Source organism: Thunnus maccoyii, chromosome 22, assembly GCF_910596095.1.
Source record: "Thunnus maccoyii chromosome 22, fThuMac1.1, whole genome shotgun sequence".
Taxonomy (NCBI): Eukaryota; Metazoa; Chordata; class Actinopteri; order Scombriformes; family Scombridae; genus Thunnus; species Thunnus maccoyii.
In genome coordinates, this window is record NC_056554.1 from 8898594 (window position 1) to 8922108 (window position 23515).

The following is a 23515-nucleotide window of genomic DNA, read 5'->3' on the forward strand; positions in this document are numbered from 1 at the left end:
AGAGCCCATCTGTCTGTCTGCATGCCTGTCTAATTGTGTGAAAAAGGAAGTCGTCCACCCTCCCTTCCTGTTGTTCTGGGTCTGATCTGTTCTTTTATATTCTACCTGGGTGCAGTAATGATCACACGGTAACACTGAGAATATAACCAGAAAATGTCTCTACTTTCGTCTGCGTCTGTGTGTGTGTGTGTGTGTGTGTGTGTGTGTGTGTGTGTGTGAAGTCACGTGTTTGACTCTTTCTCAGTGTTGTGTAGACATGGCAAGTTATCATATATGGTGGGTAAATATGCACAACAAGAGTGCACACATCAGAATAAACATGCATGGACACAAATACAGCACATGCAGAAATATAATGAGACAGTCTTGCAAAGTTTTGAGAGAGAGCAGACAGCAAGATGGAGGGAGGAAAATAGGGGGAAAAGGCAGACAGCTTGGTCATGGCTAAAAGAGTCAGCCTACGCAAGCAGGAGAGCAAACAGAGAGGAAGAGGAGAAGAGGAATCGGGATGAAAGGGTGAAAATGAGTGGGAGAGATGAAGAAGAAGATCACATGTTCACACTATGTCCATACTGCATATGGAAAAGGGAGGAGGAGGGAAAGGGGGTGAAGGAATGGGGAGGAACTGAGGGGGGGGGTTGAGGTAATACCAACAGCTAAGACAAGGAGCATATGGACAAAGAAGGGAGGGAAGAATGTGAGAAAGAGGAGGTGGCGGGAGGCGAGGAAGACAGGAAAACAGCAGCAGGAGTGAAAAGGGGGGAGAGAGAGAAAGAGGGGAGAAGAGGAGAGATGCTGCGAGCCAGACAGTGGCATATTCATAACACATTAAGGCTATTATTAGACAGAGAGGAGAGGAGAGGAGAGGAGGAGAGGAGAGAAGTGTGAGGTTGGGGGGATTCAAGAAAAAAAAAGAAACTCTTGTCTGCAAACTAGAGGGGGGAAAATATAGCAACAGACAGATGGGATAAAAAGGAGATCAGTGTGTTATTTTAAGGCGAGCCAAAGCACGTCCAGTTATGTCACTTCAGATTTGTTATGTATTCCTCACTTTTTTCACTCCCTCGCTCCTCAGTTGTTCTCTTCCTCCTTCCACCTCATCCATCGCTCCACTGACTTCAGCCCCCACTCAGCATGAGACTCCACCACAGCAGGCTGCCGTCACGTGTGTGTGTGTGTGTGTGTGTGTGTCTTATGTGTGTGCAAAGCTGAAAGTTCGCCTCTCCATCCAGCTCCCTTTTTTCCTCTCCATTTCCTGTCTCTCTCATGCAGAATTGACCGCTGTTCTGTGACTCCAGGCTCATTTGTAATGCTACCTTGTGAAACGCTTTGAATGCTTTTACCGCTGAGGAAGAAGAAAGTAGGGGGGAGTGTAACCCCACAACAGAACTGAATGTGTCTGAAAATCAATATCTTCAACACAACATTCAATTCAGGATGCATTTGTGCCAAGCTCCCCTCTCTGGAAATTGAAAAACATTCCCCAAACTCTAAATGCTCCACTTAACTCTCACTCACTAAGGGCTGCTATGGATCCAGGCCTGTTAAAACGGGGCTTAATTTTACCAATTATAAGCACGTTTTATTCCAATAAACTTTTCCAAATATCTGCTAATCCGTTTTGTCTTTTGGGTACTTCAGAGAAATCAAGAGCTGTGGCCTTGATGTGGAACTCTAGTGGGTTTCTTGTTTTTGTCTGAGGTTTGATTCAATCTTAAAATAAGAGGTTTTGTTTAAAGATGTGGAGCTACTGTGCCACCAAGTGGTCAGAGGAGTGCAAACAGGTGGAAACAAACCACATTCAACGAAAATTACAGCACTGCTCAGTCACTCATGCACACTGGAGAGTCATCTCAACTGAAATGCTAATTATCATGGAGATTTATGCACATCTGGATAATTTCACATTTTACAAGAGGTGATAGGTTGCTGCAAATGACCAGAAAATTACAATAAATCAGTAGAAGTACTTTGCTTCACAAGTAAGTAGTGTGTGTTTCTACTTCCAGAAAGCTTTAACTCCACCTGTTCCCAGCAGTAAACAGGTTTCCTCTGCTTCTCTCCCCCTACTGTTCCTTCTCAGTCCAAGAGAAGAAGAAGCTGGGCAAACAGCCGCAGGTGCAGCTGGGAGCTCAGCGAGACAGAGACGACAAAGGCAGAGCTGCGGAGGAACATCAAGCATCGGGAAGACTGTCAACACAGGCGGCTGATAGTGTTGACAGGAGGAGAAACAGACGTCTGCAGACAGACACCAATATCGGTGCCAACCCAGCTAGAGAAAGTGTGAAGGCTGTTAATGATGCTGCAAGACACTTATATCACCAATCAGAGGCTGCTGCGGTGATATTCTGATCCAATAAATGACTTCAGGCTTATTTTTTGCAGCGGTATCATATGCTTCCATTTTTTTCCATGACACTGCTCCTGTTTGCACAATCACAGCGAACAGCTTGTTATATTAAAAAGGAGATTTATTCAGACTGAGATTATTTGCTATTTAAATTCCCCCTCATACATAACATACAGAACACATACACCAAGGAAGATGGCAGTATTTCTATGCAAAGACTCTGCTGTCCTCTAGTGTCTAACTGACAAGCATGCACGGTGAGATCAGATGCAACCACTCACCACTTGTTTCCCTGCTACAGTCTTGTATAGCAGCAGAAAATGTAATGCTAAGTTTGGCTGACAGAGGATGCCAAGTTTGAAACAATTCATGCCTGATGCGTATTGATCCGGGGCTCCACTCCTGACTTTAATAAACATGACACAGAGCGCGGCTTTATTGTTTGATTATATATGAAAAAGCAGATGAAAACACTCAAGTCTAGCCTGCAGACAGTCCTGTGGGAAAAGGAAAATCTAGTGAAATGTCCAACCCCCTGACTCCCTTCATAACTCAGGTGATATACGTTTTTGTTGACAGGTCAATACCTGTAAGAGTATAAATCAGATGACAAATGTATGACAAGAGGAGCTCGGGTGTATGAACAGGACTAGAGATAATCAGATACTTTAAATGCAGCAGAATGCTTTGAACTTTGAGTTACTGTTCTCAGTGGTGAGAGTGTTTCTATAAAGATCATAAAGGGGGGCAACAAATAAAGAGAAGCTTGTAGAAAGTGTGTGGAAAGACACAACACACATCAGATCAGTTTAAGATAATCCTCCCTTAACACACAGGACAAAGCCCATCTAAAGAAGTACTACATCCCATTATGTAATGAAGATTATATTATATATTATCATACTGAAGGCTTGTCATACTCACAAATTGAAAGGACCTTTATGAATATTTTTACATGCAGTGCACCAACCTGACATTGATGCTCGGCAATACACGAGACAACCAACTGGGCTCATCGCGCTCAAACTGTGAAAAAATGGCACAAAATAGTCTTTCAGGTGATGTATTACTGTAGGCAGTGGAGGACCTTAATACACTGAATAAGGTTAACGAGGTACCTGCACAGCCTGATAATCCTGATTAATTCTCAAAACTGTGTGAGACTACTTTCTCAGACTTGTGAGATACAGATTAAAACAATAATATTCAAAATCAGTACAACAGAGGTCCAGACATAATGACTTTTTGGTCCCTGCTATGAAATCGCTGGATCCTACACTTCCCAGAATGCAACCCTTCAGCATTCTTTGATACATATTTTATGTTTCTGAATATATATGACAAATTAATAACAATTAATTAATCTAAACACAAGCTGTAAATGCAACACGTATAAATTACTATCAGAATTTTTTAAAGTGAGATTAGAAAAATGAAAATGTATTTGAAGTTTCTACACTTATAGATATGTTCTAAGTTCTGATATGAGTATTATAGGAATATTATGCAAGGTTTGAAGTGATACAAAGTGTATATTGCTCAGGTTTTAAAAAAAAAAAAGATTCATTACCTGATATCGTTTTTCACTCTGCTTTCATTTTTCATGCAGTCATAAACCACATCTTCCTCTGTTTTCAGGACAGAAAAAAATAGGCATAATCACTAACCAATTTCACATTGTTGTTTTGCTTATTCATGATAATGTAATAGGTTAAATAAGAGGTACCATGTTTTCTAAAAAAACTTAGCAAACATAAACTGTTAAACAAATATATATATGTATTGGATATAATATAATTATTTCCAGTAATATCTTTTTAAAAAAAATTAGAATTATAAAAAAACATTGAGTTAAAAACCCCACAAGACCAAACCCTGGTATACCAAGCAGATTGACTTTATTTGTATCGTCCATGATAATTAATTGTCATCATCATTGCCAGGATCGCATCAGTTAACAGTGTTATTGCCACCAGCTCCATTACCTTCCCTATCATCATCCACTCAAATGATATAATTACATTATCAGGCCAGTAACAACAACTATAATCTGGTGTGATATTGACAATCTCATTATATCAGTTATATATTAATTAGCTTAAATACTGAGGACATTTTGCTTGACGGTGCTTGAACAGAAAGCCCATTCCTGGCTTTACACATCACTGTGTAAGACAATAATGCATTGTATGTGACATTATTGTTTGAACTCCATAGAGGCTGCATGTACATAACAACTACATTGTGGTAACATTTCATATGTTTGACGACTCACAAGTAATCCAGCAGCATTAAATATTTAGCAAGAAATAAAATGAACATCCTGAAACATCAGGTGAACATGATCGTCTCTTCTGCGGGTGGAACTGTGAGAGCTGGGACTCCAATGGTGACGCTCCATTAACAATCAGGTGACAGTCAGTATATTCATTGAGGTGTTCCTTGACTGCATCTCTAACCCTGACAATGATCAAACTTGATCATCAAAATGTAGGTAGACTAATATGACTGACTAGTGTGATATTTCCTGAAACTCTGAAGGGTTTAATTATAGTCATATGACAACTATATGATTATCAGCATTCAACTGTCTTGCATACAGCAATCACGCTGCCATTTTGCTACCATTTTCCATTCTTCTTCTTTTGTGTTCAGTTCAGGACAATGGACCACTACTTAAAGGTGGTGACATGGACGTTGCCGTGCCATCAATGACACACACAGCTGCTCATTATTCCAGTGCAAAAACAAAGGGCGCTGATTCTGTATCCAACGGATACAAGGCTCAGTACAGGTACACAGTGTTTGCACAATGGAAAGTTGCTATCGTTTATTATTGATAGAGCAGAAAAAGTGTCTGTTGATTATAACAGATTCAGTTCAGAGGGAGACTTATTAATGCACATAAACTGACATTACAGTGTCTGAGGTCCGAGGTAAAAGGAATACCCTGAATTTTATTTTGACTTGATTTTCTTTTGGGTAGTCCAGTGTTGATAGTGGTACATAACTGTGAAATGTAGTCTATGGGCTAATCTTACACGTAGTATCCACAATGGACTATCCAATCCAATTGTTTCTAAAGAATGGAAACAGAAAATGCAGCTGGAATTCATGTGAGGTCAAACCAATTCTAGACGTTTTTTTTTTTTTTTTAGTTGTTTTTTTTTTACAGTGTTTGACAAACTTGACCCGACTCGTCCCATGACCACAAGAGAAACAGTAACAGTATTGACAACAATACATCGGGCATAACTGCTAGAGCATCAACAGTGTCAAGTATGAGCAAGAAGATAGTCAGGTGATGATAAAAACGTCTAAAAACAAGAGAATAATCTTGTTCCCAAGCAAAAGAAAAAGAACTTTGGGCACAAAAAACATATATTTAGTTTAGAGTGGTGTTTCCAGAATGGTAAAATGTTGATCACAAACCCAAATACCTTCCTCTCTATTGTTTTATTTGTAGTTTGTGTCATATAGAGCAACACAGCCAGACAATGAGTTATGAGTCGCAGTGGAGATGGAGGCTCAGTCACAAAATGCAAGTTGCTTTTATGTAACAGTGCAGCTTCAATGACTGAAGCTCCCAGTGCTTGTGGTTATAAGTTCAGAAAGCTGCTTAGCAACATATACAATTCCAGCCAGGAAGCAGGGATATGGGCAATATTGCTTTGCAGCACATTCAGTCACAGTTTAAGGGAATTAATAAGATCAGTGGAGGTTTAAAAGATAAATGCACAATCACATCAGACTGCGTTGCTCTCCGCAGGTTCAAACCGTCAGGTTTAGTTGCACTTTTGGTCGCGTGTTGATCAGTGATGTCACAGCAGGTGTTTTTTATCAGCTGCCAAAGACAAATGACCCGCTTTGACATCACTGACTGCGGTGTGTGCAGATTTAGTTTCAACTCACGGAAAGCAGGACAGCAGCTGTTTCCTACCCTGTCTGATTCAGTGTTGGTTTACCCTCTGAATACAATACCAAACAGCTGTGTCACTATATATATATAAGGCTTTGCTGCCACCTAGTGGACTAAAACCCCTTTTTTTTGCCACGTTTTACCAAACGCTCTGATGTATTAGTGTTAATTGTGGGTGGATCCACACATGAACAGCACCTCAGTCATTCAGTCAATGTACAAATCAGAAATTTATAACTATTTCTCTTTCTAATGTTCCTGAGCAAATCCACCCTTTTGTCACATCATGTCAATGTTTGTTGCTGCGGAACGACCCACCAGCACAGAACATTCTGCTGCAGGCTGTGCGGACGTGTGTGTGTGTGCAGCCATCTGTACCAGCTTGCTAATGTGTATGCGCATGTGTGTGTGCACAGGCATTTTCTCTCTGATGCTTTTTTATTTATTTTTTGCTTTGGCATGTAAATGGATTTATATGCGAGAGAGTGTGTTTTGACACAGGAATGCAGCATCAACTGAAATCCTGAGAAAAAAAGTTGGCAACGTCGGACACAAAGGCAACATAGCAGGACAGTTCCATGCTTTCAGAGTGTGTATGTGTGTGTGTGCGTTTTGTATTAAGACTCTGTATGTGTGGGTTTATTATGGGTATTGGATTAATGTCACTCTAGTCTAAAATAAGCTGTTATAATGGCTGCTTTACTGCTGTGACTAAACATGCAAGCACGCATGAGTGTGTGTGTGTGTTTGTGTAAGACATCATGGGCACAAAGTTCTCTTGGCACATCTGAAGCGGCTGGGGACACACTTTTGACACACTGACATAATAAAACACCGAAAAAATATCCTCTAACAACACAAATGAGTGAAATACTCTTGTCTCTTGTAAAAAAAAAAAAAAAAGAATAAAATTAAAAAACAACTAAGACATGATACATTTCTGCAGCTTACAAAGGCATTTGGAATTTTAGACATCACTTAAAACAATCTTAAATAATGTCTACTCAAGTCTGCAGATGTTATAAAAATAGCAAATTACAGACTGAATTGTATTTCCACGTTTTGTCACTTTTGGTAGCAAAGTATTTCCATAGAAATGTGAAAGCAATCAGATTTTGAGTTGGAGCTCACATTTAGTGATTTTAAGTTTAAGGGGCTACAATATATGCACAAAAATACATATTGAACAAAAGCTTCCCATCATTACAATCAAACAACATAATAGTGTTTTGAACAATCAGTGAAAACAAACTGATCTTGCAAATCAAATCAAATTAACACTAAAGTGTGTTCAGTGCTTTTTAGTGCTTCTTTTTGTTAAGGGACATTGATGGAGACAATTTTAGCCACAAGTCAATAGACTGAGATAATGATTAACAGCTGTAAAAATAATTGTCTTTAAATCTCACATTTTTACTCTTTCTGCCTTTCAGTGGCTGTCTCTGCCGTCCGGTTCTCCAGTCACATGAGAAACGCTCGTCCGTGGTGCTGTTTGTTTTCTCTGTCTCCATTAATTATTTATTTCATAAGTTTCCTTGTGCCCGGTCTGGCTCGATGTCCCCCAAAGCTAACGAAGGCCAGCGAGCCAGAATCAGTGTACTGTATGTGAATGTGTGTCAGAGTGTGTGTATGTGTGTGTGTCCTGTACACAGAACCAGGTCAGCACTCGTGCTCTACTTTTTCTTCCCAGAAAGTTTCATTGGGAGAACGTTCCCATGTATGTCTGCTGAATCCAGGTCGGATGTTTGTGGTTACAGTATTTGTGTGCCTGTGTACAATAACACGTCCGTTATCTCTATCAGTCATGAATTGTATGAAGCATCATTTTCCCCTCCATTTTCAGGAAACCCTTGTGAGAGATTCTTTTAGAACCTCATTCTTTCTGTGTGCTTTTCAATGTCATGTCCAGAGCAAGCAGATAGAGAACGAGGGAGACCTTCCAACATCACAACGCGGCCAAAGTGACCTCTGAAGGGCACAAGCAGGGAAGGTTGAAGAAATGTTCATCTAACTACTCTAACTGCTTCTTGCTACTGTAGCAGGTTAAGTGTGCTTTGTAAAGTATGCATCAAAGCACTGATGGTTGTGTTATCTGTGCCAATTGCTACTTCCTGGGCTGATTTTTCCATAAAAACATACCAACTCAGAAAATAGGACAGAGGGTTAAATCCCTATGGATTCCTATCTGTGCCCTTATCTGTCTACACGAGTCTAAAATATCTAAATTTATGTTGACTGATCATGAATCACTGCTTCTTGGCACGGCCTTTTGCAATGGAAGCCATATTTGCTACATAGCTATTAGTAGCTCCTGCACAGTAGCTGTTATTAAGTTACATGCATCTCTATGCCAGCTTTACTTTCACACTTTCCATAGTGAGGCGATGTTTCAGAGAGCATTGTTACTTATTTGCAGGTGACTCTTCAAGAGGAGGAGGAAGCAGTTTGGCACAGTGCGGCCAAACTTATTCTATCAGGCAATATTGATAATTGTGTTTATTTTATGGGTTTTATTTTAATATTGGAAATTTGTCAGCACTTTTTTTTTGCATTAAAAATATAAAGCAATTAAAAAGTCCCTTTGATTTGTCCCTGTATGTTTTTTTTTTTAAATAGAAGAATGTCAGCTGACCTTGACAGCTCAAGTTTTATTTCCCATGCAGTCCAATATAATGGACATAAATGAGATCAAGAGATGATTTTCCATGCCTAAACACATACTGTAATATATAGTATATTGATATTGGAAGAAGGTCTTTTGGTTATTTTGAGTTTTTTTCCTGTCATACTCCACAGGCCTATCTTTGGGTACAAATGTTTAAAACTATAGCACAAGTACACAGGCATAACTCGCGAAACTTAGCCAAACATTGGCCCTGCTCTGACTCAACGTCTTTAAACGCTAATTTTGTTGACATCTTTTGCTTTTCTATGCATTGGGTAAATTTATTGATCACTGTGCCAACATGATGTGCTCAAATCTCTCTATGTGTATCTTTCAAAATATATAAGCATATAATAGTGACAGGTCATTGAAAGCTTTATATAAGTAGGAAATCTCTTGTTTATAAAATCTGATACTAGAGCAGAAACCTCAGGCTAGAGGAGATGTGATATGTTGGAGTGAGCTGAGATGAAATGTGATCCTGAATATCCAGGAGCACAGAGAGATGTATCACATATCCACCACTTTAAAAAGAGGACAGAGAGGAGCAGGAGAGAGAAGATGGCGGAGTAAAAGACGAGGGAAAGTTAGTGATGGATGCGCCGGATCTATTTTGGTACGACACACTCTCACTTCACTTAACACAACATGTGCTAATTGCAAAAAAAAGCTGCTTGCACCTAACTCGTGTTTTTAAAAAAAAGCAATACGTGTTGCTCAGGATTACACCTCTGCACTCGGCAACTCGTGCTTTCAAGTGTGGAGAACGGTGAGGAGGGAAGACGGAGTGATAAAATGGAAGGAGAGCAGATAGGAATATAGGAGTGGATAGAGCTGAGAAGTACAGGAAGCAATCGCTCCCCTTTTTATGGAGTTTTTTTCTTCTATCAGCTCCATATCAGTAATGGATGGGGAGTGGTGTGGAGGCTAATGGTGAGATGAGGAATAAGACAGCATGAAGAGACAGGGAGGAAATCAATGTTTATGGTTGCTAGTTAGGTGCAGTGTGAATACTAAGTATGGCAAAACTTGAAAAACCTAAGAGATACCTAATTCGTTATGGTGACCTGTTTGGAAATGGTACTTGGGGAACTATTTGAATGGTTTGTGTAATAGATTCAAGGTCAGAGAACAGCTGTTCACAGGGCGTTGCGGCTCAGTGATAAATCTTTTTTTTCTCCTCCTCTTGATTTGATCATTTTGATAATTATTTTAAAGAGTATACATGAGTTCTCTGTCAAATTGAAAACAGGATTAAGGGTAATCTGGTCTGTCATGGTCAGTATTTTGTTCATTTTGTTATCTTTTCTTCTCTTTGTCCACTGTTACTCTCGGATTTTCTATTCTCTTCCATTTCCATTCAGCTCGTTTTTACGTTGTACCTTGCCAAATAGCATGTCATTGCTTTTCGCTCTCCCTCTATTGCTCCACATTTCATTTTGTAATCCTTTGTGATCTCATCTCCTTCCTCCCCCTCCCCCCCCTAAAATATTTAGGGATGTTCGCCTCTTCCTGCATTTCATCCTTTAAATGTGCTGTCTTGTTGGTTTTGCCTCTGTTGTATTTTGATTTTAGCGAAGCTTTAAGCTTTTAAAATATACTTTTGCAATTCTTCCTTCTTTATTTCTTTTGAAAAAATGCCCACCACCACTCAGCTGGTTTGGTGTCTCTCCACTGCTCTTCAAGCTGCTATCTTTAGACTGGTAACTCCTCCCACTCCTGCTCTTGCATAGATATATCTGGAAATAGACATTCCTAAATGTTCAGTCTTTCCATTCTTCCACAGTATCCAATCCAAAAATGTCCTCATCTCATTCACAACCTGTGTGTAGAAAAGTCTACAATTGCAACGATCTTCTCAGATTACCTCTTATCCTGCTACTGCACTCAGTTCCCTCCGAACCAACGTGTCTCACTTTTTTCCAGAATGCACTGCATTTGTTCAAATCTCCTCCAACAATCTACTTTCTCTCTCTTAGATGTTTCTATTAATCCTCCTTTCTTATAGTACTTTCTCTTTTCTCTTCCTTACTGTATCCACTCATTTACACTTCGCTCCATCACCGCCTCTTTCCTTTGTTCACAGAGCTGTTTTTATCTCTTACGCAACCCTTCCTTCTCTGTCTGTGGTTGGTGGTAAGCTTTCAACCAACTTCCAACCTCATTCTGTTCTCATTTCAGTGATTCTTCAGGTCTATCATATCACTTCTTTTATCTATTACTCTGAGCATCTTCTGTGATCGTCTGTTTCTTTTTGTCCTGTGCGTTCTTTCATCTCCCTCGGCCTCTGCCCATACTTTCTCGCTCTGAATGTGTTTATTTTTCTGATCGTCACATGTCGTCTCCAGCGTGGCAGCTCTCCTCTCCGTGTATAATGAGGACAGGAAAGAAGAATGCGTCCTGGTAGGATGGAGGACGGTCCCGATCGCCCTCCCTCCCTTCGCCCACTCCACCATCTTGCTCTCCCTCTTCATCTCTCTCTCTCCCTCTGTCTTCCCTTCTCCTCACCTCGTCCTCCTGCTCCTCTTCCTCATCACCTTCTCCTTCTAGCACTCCTCTGGTCTCCTCGTTGTCCTGTCTTGACCCTAACCCAAGGAATCCTCCACCTCCACCTCCTCCTCCTCCTCCTCCTCCTCCGCCTCCACCTCCTCCTCCAGCTCCACTTCCTCCACCATCCTCCCTACTTCCTCCGAGCCCTCCCCCCATGCTTCTTGAATGAAACAGGCTGTTCTGGCGCCCTCCTCCAAGTCTCCCTAGCGAGAATCCGCTTCGACTCAGCACCAGCCTCCCTCCTATACCTCCGCCGCCCTGACCTGCTGCCCTGATCCCTGCCACGGTAGCGTTAAGGAGGGCTGTGGTTCCCATTGGGGCCCTTAGCCTGGAGGGCAGACTGGAACTCGATGTGGTCCTTCGACATCGGGGGCAGCTCTGGAGGAGGTAAGCCGAGTTGAACACCACAGGCAGGGCTAGAGGAGGCCGGGTGACCTCTTGGTTGGGGGTGGTGCCTGGGGGCCCAGAGAGGGGTGTAGAGGCGGTGGGGTTTGTCCCTCCACTTATGTCCAAGTCCATAAGGAGGGCCTCAGAGTAGCTTGGTACCATCTGTTGGTTACAGCGGATGTGCCACTCCAATTCTGTCATGTCCACCGTGTTGACCCGAGAGATGGCTCTGTAGCTCGTCCCATTCAGGCCAATTCCAATCCCAATTCCCCCCGGGTGGATGCCATTCTCAGTCCCTCCTTCATTCCCATCCCCTCTTCCGCCTCCACCCGGCCCTCCTCCACCACCCGGCCCTCCTCCGCCTGTATCCTCATCCTCCCCAAACAGCTTCTCCACATGGTAGTGGACGTACGCTGTGCGATATTCTGACACTACCCGCAGCGGCCATGACAGGAGGAAAGCAGAAGCCAGCCAGAACACCCTGTGTCTAGAAAACCACGGCTGGTGAGCTGGATCCGGGAACGCCAGGATGTGTTCACGGAAATCCACGTTCTTCAAGTGCATTCCCTCCCTGGCCTCCATGTAGTCGTCAAGCCCCTCGTTCTCGCCGAAGAAGCGTGCACGCTAGGTAGTACAGAAAATAGGGGGAAAAGAAAACATTACTTGTAGAGTACTACTTAAACATTTTTTTACAATCAATTTACTGAAAAAAGCTCTGAAAACTTTGGTACTGGTCCTTTTTTTATGGATAAAACAATCAATTGACTATTCGAAAAAAAATAATCGATAGAAGCTGTCCTCATAGGAACAGTAACAGTATTAATATATCAAATATGTTTTGCTATGTCTTTTACCACAACTTACCTGGGTGAGGTAGGCAGCTTCAGCACGTGCACTGGAGAAGCTGAAGACCACAAAACTTAGTTAATACTCATTTTTTTCCCCCCAAAATGATAATCATGAAATTAATGTCATTGCTAACATGGAATGAGTTTAGGATTTGACCGGTTGTAGTTGGCGGCGAGTGTCACACCTGAAACACTTGGTGAAACGGAGGCGAACGGCAGGATGCAGTTGAAGGTCCAGCAGCTCCTTCGATACATCTTTGACACCATAGCGGGCGTAGTCAAACTCTGAACTGGAGGCGTGAGTGTTTACCCGCTCATGGTAGACCTGAGGAATGAGAGGGCAGGGCATTGATGGAGGGAAAAGGATATGGTGGAGAGGAAAAGTGAGAGGAGGGAGAACACATGGGGAGTTTAAAAAAGGAAGAATTTAAGTTATAGGGAAGAAATTTAAACTTTCATATATGTTTCAGCATCAAAAAAAGCGTGGTTACTAAATAGAATGATATTTTTCTTACTGCACACAGCTGTTTGCACACAGCCCCGCAATATTTCACTATAGGAGAAATTAAGATTTGCATAGCAGTTATTATAAAAGTTTACAAAATTAAAACTTCAGCTTTAACAGTGTAGCTAATAATATTAAAAGAAAAGAGTGACAGTGAGACTAAGTGTATGTGTGTGTGTGTTGAAGAATAGTTTCCCTCACCTGTGTGGTTGTATATGCGTCTCCGTTGCGGTATCTTGTCACCTGCCTGGTCCTCCTCACGTAATGGTAGCTGATTGCCTTCCACCAAATGCAGGGTGTAGCCTGTTGAAGTCTCTGCACGCGCTCGTACACTTCCTGTGACAAAGAATTAACAAATAATTAAATCAACTAATCAGCTGAACTAATCAACTGAACAATCTAAAATATAAAGGTGTAACACTGCTTGAGAAGTTTTTGCATTGGCAGTACAAGCAGAAACAATGAAGTCCTTATTGTTTGAACACAGCAGAGTTAAGTCTGTGCATTCTGGTACAAGACAGGCCCTGCCAATGTTCGTTTATGGTGTTGTGATTTGAAGATATATATTTCTGACAACTATTTAGAGCTGTCTTCACCACAGGATATGTGCCCCTGACAGTCTGGACAAATATAAAACATACTTATATTTATATAATAGCTAAGACGAACAGTAAGTACCGTTCTTTTGGAGCAATGTGCTCCAGGAATTCCTGATAATAGACAGAGCAGACAGGAATAGACAAAAGCTAGACTGAAGGGCCCGGGTCAAGTTATTTCCATATGAGTGTGAAAGTTTTATTTTTCACCACGTACAAGTAGGAAGAGTAAAACACTGTTCTCTCCTCATGAAATGTCAAAATTTCTGACTAAACTGCATGAAACATATGTCTGTTTAGGGTCCAGTTTATCCTGTATCTTTCTTAAACATCTACTGTCTGTGCAGACATTTAATTCAGCATCATTTTATTCATTTAACCTCTTTATTTTAGGCATGTTGTTGACACTATCAAACTGACCCAGATTCAATAAATAAACAGATGCTGCTGTTTAGTGTCGTGCTCAAGGTCATATACCTACTGCAAGACTCCTGTTGTAGCAGTAGACTCCACAGTCTGTTGAGTGTTGGGGTTATGTGGTTTCTAAAGCTTATTATGCCACGTTGCTAAATGCTAAGTTCCTAAATTGGTATTGATACATACCTGGAATTCAGCATGAGCCAACATGGCCGTCTTAGAGAAGCAGTGCCAGCACTCCACCAGGTAAACCACGTAAAGCATGGCCAGGAAGGCCAGGGGGATGTAGACGTAACCACTAGAGCACGGACTCTCATAGAGCAGCATTTCATTATAGTAGGCCGCCGAGGTGGCATCTTCATCACTACCAAGAGCAAATGAGGAGGAGCCAAGAACGGGTACACGACACAGAGCGCACCAGACGAGCGTAGCAAAGCAGCCGTACATTAGGAGGGTCAGGAGGAGGCACTTCCAATGGGACTCCCGACACAGGGAGGAGGCCAGAGACTGTTGGACTGGCCGTTGCTGTGGGAACACAGAGAGAAGAGATGAGGAGAAGAGGAGAGATCAGCTGTCAAGATACTACTACCACAATATGTGCCTGTTATTTGTCTATATAACCAATGAGAAATCAAAGACTTAAAACCTCTGAAAGGCCCTGGACACACATGGTAAACTCTCACAGGATTAGACCCACAAGACTGTGTGGGTGTAAACAGACTGATTGACATCTTCCCTAATTCCTCTATAGGCTTTGTTACATGTGTTAGGGCAGGACAAATTACACTTTTATAATCCGTATTAGTACATAGAGTCCAGTAACCTCACACAGATTTTTTTTTAGATTCAAGCACCATTCCAAATAAATAATTTATTACACACGGTACCTGTGTTTCCATTCTTGAATATACTTTCTTTTAATATACAAATGATGGTGGGAAGGTCCGCCTTATTTCATTACAGTACTAAATATGGGACTATTCCATGTAGTTGATGTAGGGCTGGGCGATATGACCAAAGGCTCATATCCTGATAACAATACCTATCCTGATATAGCACATTTTAATTCACATCAGACATAGCCTGTGCTGTAGCTATGGTGGCTACGTACATACTTAGGCTCCATAGCTATGTAGCTATTAGTTTAAAAAAAAAACCTTTAATGAAGAATAAACAAAGTTTAAGTGGCACTCTTCATGACCAGTAAACTTGAGTATGACAATGATGAATATGATTTATAATACAATATCCTCCATAATATTCATATTTAATAATGTATGACATGTGTGGAAGAGAAAATGATTTCAGCTATGTTGGTAATAGACAAAATGTTTATCTAGAAGGCGATATAGATTTTCTATACCTGGTGACCCCCTGGTGAGTTTTTAATGATCATAATCTTCCTGTTTGGTAAACAGCGTCCAATTTCAGACCCAGTGTGTAAGCTGAGGTCTTGATCAAAGGAATGCATTACACCACCCCATACCAATCATCAACCCATCATAGCGTAAGTGCTGCATATTAGACACATGCACACACACACACTTTTAATGCCTCTCTAAGTGCACATTTTGACACAGCTTCAGTTGCACTGTGAGGACATCATATTACAGTGCACTCAAACACACACACACACACACACACACACACACACACACACACACACACACACAATAGATAAACAGACATAGATCATCTAATGTGCCCCTCTTCTCTCTCTCTCTTTCCATCTCTCTCGATCCACGCAATTGCCAACATGCACGTTCTGAACATTGTAATGCAGCCAGCGAAATGTGTGTGAATAATTTAGATGAGAACGATGCTTCTAGACTGTTCTCTAGCTAACTGACTCCACTCCGACATCAGCAGCGTATCACTACTGCTGCAATTTGTGTGTGTGTGTGTGTGTGTGTGTGTGTGTGTGAATGAGGGACGGAGGGAGAGATGTAGGGGTTGTGCAAAAACAGGGAAACACTGTCAACACACACTTGTACTGTTTCATAGCATGTACTTGTGTCTATACATACATGTGCTCCCTCCATGTTGTTGTTCTCTGCCTCGTGCTGAATGCGACAAGGCAAAAAGGGCAACATAGCAGATGACAGAATAAAAAAAAAAAAAAAAAAAAGAAACGACGGGATGACACCAGTGTCCTCTCCTCATCTCAGCCAAGTCTGCCTGTCCTGTCAGCACATCACTCCCTCCACCTCTCAACACACAAGCCCCTCTCTCTAGCTTTAATTCTCCCTCTTTCTCCTCCCCTCACACACACACACACACACACACACACACACACACACACACACACACACACACACACACACACACACACACACACACACACACACACACACACACACACACACACTCATCTTTCACCTTCACTCTCCGTCCAGCACAATGCAGCCACAATTCTCCATCCTTGGTACATTTTGTTGGCTGCAACACACGCACAGCCTTTCATTTTTTTTTTTTTTTTTTACTACTGTACGTGAAAGGCAAGTAGTGAAAGGCAGAGTGAAGGGCATCTACACTCCACCAGTCCATCATCTCTCTGCAAAAGCCCCCAAAACACATCCTGATCCACATAGGGAAACAAAAACAGACAGTTCAGTAAGACAGGAAAATTATCAATGGTACAAATCATCATATTTTCTCTTCCTGACTGCCTTTTCTCTCCATATCCTCTTTGCTTTTCTTATGTAATCTTTTTTTTTTTCCCCTTCCCCGAATCTTCCCTCCTACCTCCTAAGCATTTACTCTCCAATCCCAACCTCAGTTTCTCCTGCCCTTCATCCTCACCCCCCACGTCTCCTCTGTTACATCCTCTCTGAAAGTCTGTCTCTAAGTGGATTGATTGAGCTAAAAGTGTAGAGAGAGAGAGAGAGAGAGGGAGAGAGAGAGAAGGGGGGAGTAGCATGAGAGAGAAAGAGAAACAGTCATGAACTTTTCATGAATGCATGTATGAAAGGAAGCAAAACCAGAGAGAGAGAGAGAGAGAGGGAGAGAGAGACTATAACGATGACAGCGGTGTCAGACTTCACCTCTCTCCAGGGAAGTCCATTGCCAAAATCCATCCTTCTTGTCCTTCACCCCCCCCTCCTCCCTCCCTATCTGTCTCTCTCATTCAGTCTTGGCTCTCCTGTCCTTGTCCCCTTAATTCCTGCAGATAAATGTTGCCAAAAAAGAGAATATTCTCGCAATAAAGAACACATTGTGGTTCTGGGCCAACGTCTCATCAAGTATCTCTGCAGATGGTGTGCGCCCAGTGAGAGGGAAATCAGCCACAAGGCAAGAGTCAGCTCAACTTGTTACTGTATGCACTTATGCCAATCAGTATTTGTCAGTATGAGCGTTTCTTTCCCACAGGTAAAGACAAGACAGGCTAAAATGTGCTGTCACTGGATGCTCCATTCATTTCCTGGGGACTGACTTGTATAGACAGACTGTTTATTTGTGCTCGTGAGTCTGGTTTTGAAGCAGCGCTCCTACTAAGAAACTAGTGAGGATACAGAGCTACCACACGAAGCAAAGTCCAGTGTCAGCTGCTGATGTAGTGTACTGGAAAATATTTTAGTACTCCATCCATCTTCATCTCTGAATGCTGTTAGCGGTTTACACTGAGTAATGAGAATTTGTTAGAATAAGTTTCTTACAGTCCAAGTGTCTCCCTAAAAAAGGTAAAATTCTTGGTGAGTGATGTTGCCCTATTTGGTCTCTTGGTGTGAACTCTGCAGCTGTTTGGTTGTGTCTTGATCCTGTTTCTGTACAAACTGCATGTGTTAAACATTTGCTCTTGTGTCAGGCTGTTACAGATCAAAGGCAGATCTCAGGCTCTTTGACATTAACCTGACACGCCAGATGTTTTGTTACACAGAACCATCTAAGAAGTCGTCCGTGGAAACTGTTCGGAAAAAAGCAGGCACTTTCAAACAATGCTTGGCAGGTGATTGAATGAACAGGCGAACTTCTCACTGTCGTCACACCTAAATAAAGCCTGTAGCTGCCAGTAGTTCCTCATGGGACTCTGATTGGTCTGAACCATTGTTGGTTTCCGCCACATGTGCATAACTTGAAGCCTGACAAGATGGATTCTCGTGTGATCTTGCAGCTACCTCGCAAGGTAACCTTGAAATCCTCATTAAAAGAAATGTAGATAGTCTAGCCTGGAGGATGTCTGCTTTCCGCCCTTCTTACAATCCCTTTTTAAGTGAGCTGATACAGGGCGGTCGTTACATGAAAGACTTAAATTCAGTGCTTGAATTTGCATAACACATGTATCATTATCCATTTACTGAATCAAATGACATTGTGAGAGAATTAATTGAAGTAATGATATGTTACTTTCTGATCCATCTCTACTAAAAACAAACACTAAGTGTATAGTTGACCTGTGGCAGTCAGATTTATTTGCTGTGCTGTAGTGCGTTAACGGTGTATTAAGTGATATCTTCTAACTGGAGATGAAGATGAGTCCTAGACAGGAGCGGACTACATTTTTCATGAAGGCATGCCACTGATGAAGGCATCTACCACAACCATATTTAGTATTTAATCCTCTCTCTGATATAACTTGCACATTAACCTTTTCTAATAAAGCCCATATCACAGATAGTAATTAGAAAATTCTACATTTGTGCGCTGAGCAGAGAAGTTTTTAGACATCCCTCCTTGTAATAAAGTGTCTGATACAAAACATTTTCTTTCTCTCTATCTCTGCTCTTACTGATTCAGCTGGTTAGGTGTGACTGGAGCAGCTATAATTAGCAATCCTGGCATGTGGGTGGCAAATGAAGTGAGGAAATGAGGGTCGGAAAATATGCTGTTGATGCTGCAGTACACTGTTAAAAATGATGTGTCATTTCAACACGGTTGCGAGTATCATTTGGGATGTCAGGTTTCTACTACCTGCTGTACACCGCAATAATAAATAAATAGTTAGCAATTGTTCTGTTAGGACATAAAATGCCCCAACATACACTTAATATACTGAGACGTTATTCCTCCATTACAAATCATTTGTTTTAGAGTGTGTTTAATGGAACATCATTGACAGCAGCAGACAGCCTACTTCATGCCAGTTACAATAGATAACAAAAGGTGACGGGTTTCCACAGTGGGATAAATTAAAACATACACAGAACCTTCAACAAATCTTGCAGCTACTATCCTGCTGTCCATCCGTATGGTCAGTATGTTCCAAAAAGTCGGTGTTTTGACAATATATGGCTAAATAAGAGAAGTGGTAACTTGACTCCAGTCATCACTTGTGTGTCTGTTTTTGGACCCCACAACAAAAACAGGATCTTATGAGCAATCAAAAAATCAAGAGCATTTTAAGAACTTAGATAAGAAACTTAATGTGCTATTTTTATTATATAATATATGAAGCATGGAAAAATAAAATCAAATTTCACACTGATGTTGAAGGCCAAATTGAATTTGTTTTTAATGTTATTCAAATGTTAGTTGTTCATAATCCATTTGAAGGAGAAATTAAAAACTAGATTCTAACTAACTAAAGTGAATATCGGCACTGATGAAATATCTGCTGTGCATTTAAACTTGATTATTGTGCTTTGTGGTTCGTAGTCAGCTGCTGTTCTGCTGATACATCATCTATCTATCTCTATCTCCATGCTGCATTTGCTGGTTTTCCATTAGCAGTGTGAATGTAATCATTTTTGTTTTCCTTCATTATGGGGTTACTCAACTCTGGATAAAATGAAAATGCCAATTTTCTTGCTAAGAATTGAGATTTCAATGTTTTCTTAATGATTCATAGGAAAACCATGTTTTAACAAAACAGTGGGCTCTGTATTGTACCTATAAGAGCTTGTCATGTATGACACTGTAGGGCCATGCTATTGTAGTTTGTGTGTTTGAGTGGGAGGGATTTTCCCATCACCATTGCACCTTGTGGTGATGTTAGCGATAGTTTTATAAATTTGTAGTGTTTCCCTGTGATACAGCTGCTGGAATATTGCTTGCAAAGTACTGTACAGTATGTGCTTTCCAACTGTCACAGACTTTGAATCTAAAAAAGTTCAAAACAACAGAACATAACCTTTTTTTGGAACAGACACAAAGTTCCTGTCTAAATCAGGGTGGGTTATTTATTTGTTTTTCCTCTATAATTAGCAACAGGGTCTTCTGAGGGATTTTGTTCTCATTTTTGTCACTCTCTCTAAGCTTTTATTTTCATCGTGTCACCCTCCCATCTGTCTTACACATCAGTTATTTTTCTGCTCACGCTGCCTATGCAGCTGCGCAGTTTGTCATGTGTTTGAAAGCAGTCGTATCATTCGCTGATGAAACCTGCAGAAAAACGAGAACCGCTTGGTTTGATGCCACAGATCTCTTGGCAGAATTACGGCAGAATTATCTCCATGAAAGAATGAAATTGTATAGAGGTATGAATGAATCCAGTGTGTGGTTTTAATATTAATCATGCAATGTGATAGGAAGATGATGCTGCACAACAGGCAAATCTAAAACAGGAAGGAGACCAAGAGGGGAAGATAAGAGAGAGTAATGGAGGCAGAGAACAGATTGCAGACCGAATTCATTGCATTACACTGCACTGTCTGCACTGCAGGCATGGATAAAGACAGAGGAGAGTGGTAGAATTGAGTGACAGGCATCATATAACAGGATTCACATCTCTATATATTATGTGCCGTGGGCTTTAAATTACCACTAGCCAACCGCCAAATGCCTAACTCTGTCTCTTATTGTCAGTTTTATTAGCCAATTTAAGGTTATGCAGGTCTTTTATATTGTAAAAAGTAGTTCTACAATAAAGATATAAAGCTCCTCTTCTCTAAAATGTGACAGGAAAAGTAAATTTCATGGCTTGAAGCCACTCAGGCAAGATATCTAAAGGTCATTAGAGCCAAAACGATTCATCAATTAACCAACTATACAATTGAAAAAGAATGAATGACTGAATGAATTAAGAATGTGATGCCCACAATTCGCTGGTTTCAGATTATCAAATGCAAAGGATTTGCTGCTCTGGGAAATTGCAGTTGCATTTTTCTCTATTTTATATTTTATAGACTGAACATTTGATAAATGATGAAAAAAAAAAGATTCACTGAAGTAAGTTAGTTGCAGGTTACTCACCTGCCCAATAAGTGTGACACCAACACACCCACCAACATTATGCAACTCCACACACCTCTGCATGCAGCAAATATAAATAACACTATCTGTGAGACAGCAGAATGTCAACCAAACTAAGTAAACTCCACTACACCATGAAGGGTGGTGCTGTAAGTAGTGGAGCCTCAATAATGTGCGGTCTCTTGCATTTCAATAGTGTTTGGTGGTAATTTCCTCCTTTACAGTACAGACCCTTCCTTGGATACCATTACACCACACGCACAGACAATTCTGCTCTTCCTCCGAGTGTTTAGACCATGATCATGTTACTGTAAGTAGTGCGAGTACTGTGAATGGTGGTGAGAATACAGCGTGCCCACAATCTTTTTTTCTGGCAACTGACTTAATGCTTTGTCATACACGCTGTAGCCTACTTTATTTCTCATGTTTCTTTATTATAAAGATGATGTGTTCAAATAGATGCTGCTTCCCAAAGTATTGGAATAGTAGTAGATGAGGTGGTTTAAGATGTGTGTGTGGTGTGCAGAAAACTGTCTTTCAAACACTGAGTAAGGTTCAAGGCTCCCTATGTGTAAACATGAACTTGGTGTCATCAACATGAATTTGTAAGGACTTTCATTATAATGGTTCAGGAGCAGGAGTTGGACATCAAAGGAGGTGCACACTGTGCTGCGTGGTTATATCCTATCATTATAAATGCTAATTCTCTGTACAACACAGGTGAAAATAAATGCACACTACTGAGGGAGGTGTTATTCTGTGATGCCGCCATTCACATTCAGTGTCAGTGTAATTTGGGCTAAAAGGCAGGTGTGTGTGTGTAGCTAAACTGTGATGTCACCCTCTGATGTATTTCAGTTGTGTCAGCTGGTAAATGGACATACTCTACTACAGTACTGAAAAAAGGCTAAACTTGTTTAGTCATACAGGGTTGTCAGACATATCACGTTAATCCTGTGGCATCACTTCGGCTCTGTTTACCTACAGCAGAGCCTCATCTCCACTCATGTAAAAGCCAAGGTCCTGCTCGGTGTCCTTGCTCTTGTTAACGGATTAACGGATTTGGGAGAAAACGTGACTTGTTCACGATAACAACATCAAAGACTATTTTATCAGTAAAAGACCTGACGACATTGACTCCACTGCTATATGACAGATGATGCAGAAATTATTGTTTTTTTTTGTGGAGAAGACCTGCAATGACAATAAAGACAGAGGGTGGTTTTTGAAGGGGAACAATATGCGCAACTTTACGCTAACAGGACTCTTCACGTAAGAACAACCGCCTTAACGCGCGTGTGTAGATTATAATATTGAGAAAACGTCCTTCCTTACCTGCTCTCGTCCTGACCCTTCCGCCAAAATGGGCTCTTCTGCGGTGGCCGTCTCCTCCTCCGTCTGCATTTTCCCTCTTACCACTCCTTCCTTCCTTAGAGCCGGGCACAGGCAGCTCCCACCCCGGTAACGTCCGAAGGCAGGGACCTCCCCGGTGGAGCAGCAAGCTCGGTCACCCCATCCGCCGCAAGTCGGTATCCAATTTCACGATGGCGGGGCCTGCGGCAAATAAGCATCATCTGCTCCGGATTTCGCGGTACCCCCTGCCTCCTTTCTGTCTCTCCTCCTGCTGACCCGCTCAATGTCTCTCCTCTACCCGCTCCATCCTCCGCCGCCTCTCTGTCAAAAGCAAAATGTGACTAAGCATCCAAAGTCAAAGCCCGTCGCCCTCCGCTGCCAAACCGTTTTCGCTGCCGCTGCCTCTCGTGTGATGCTGAAGCTGAGCGTGCGTGCGGTGCGTACGCGCATGTGTGTGTGCGCGCGTGACTGACCTAGCGCTCGTGAGCCAACCGGAGCCAGGGATTTCACTAGCTGCAGCTGCACAAATCAAGGAATACGCTCGTGAGGAGAGAGGCGCGTGGGTGATAAATACGAGGCATGGAAATAAAAAAAAATGACAGCAAGTTATTATTCAGCTGTGTTTTGCTATGGTTGCACCTTGCGTTGGGTCTCCGTTGACGTCATATACGAACATCACCACCCCCACCAATTCACCTGAGCACACGCACGCGCACACACTCACATGTTGAGGCACGCACATGACTGCTGCCACATTAAAAGGGGCACAACTGGTATTTATCAAGACAAACACACAC

At 41.6% G+C, this 23515-nt stretch overlaps 1 protein-coding gene across 2 annotated transcripts; it reads right to left on the minus strand.

Annotated features, from left to right (window-relative positions):
• Positions 1-8031: 8031 nt before the first annotated feature.
• Positions 8032-23264, minus strand: LOC121889181 (transmembrane protein 151A). Of its 2 annotated transcripts, XM_042400943.1 has the most exons (7): positions 23192-23264; positions 22701-23039; positions 14424-14762; positions 13426-13560; positions 12905-13044; positions 12736-12775; positions 8032-12495 (listed from the first exon to the last, which is right to left on the minus strand). In XM_042400943.1, exons 2-7 carry the CDS (start codon positions 22767-22769, stop codon positions 11266-11268), a joined length of 1953 nt encoding a protein of 650 aa, XP_042256877.1. In that variant the 5' UTR covers positions 22770-23039; positions 23192-23264; the 3' UTR covers positions 8032-11265. The 2 variants fall into 2 exon arrangements, with proteins under 2 accessions (XP_042256877.1, XP_042256876.1); XM_042400942.1 differs by lacking the exon at positions 23192-23264 and having other exon boundaries at positions 22701-23152.
• Positions 23265-23515: the final 251 nt, after the last annotated feature.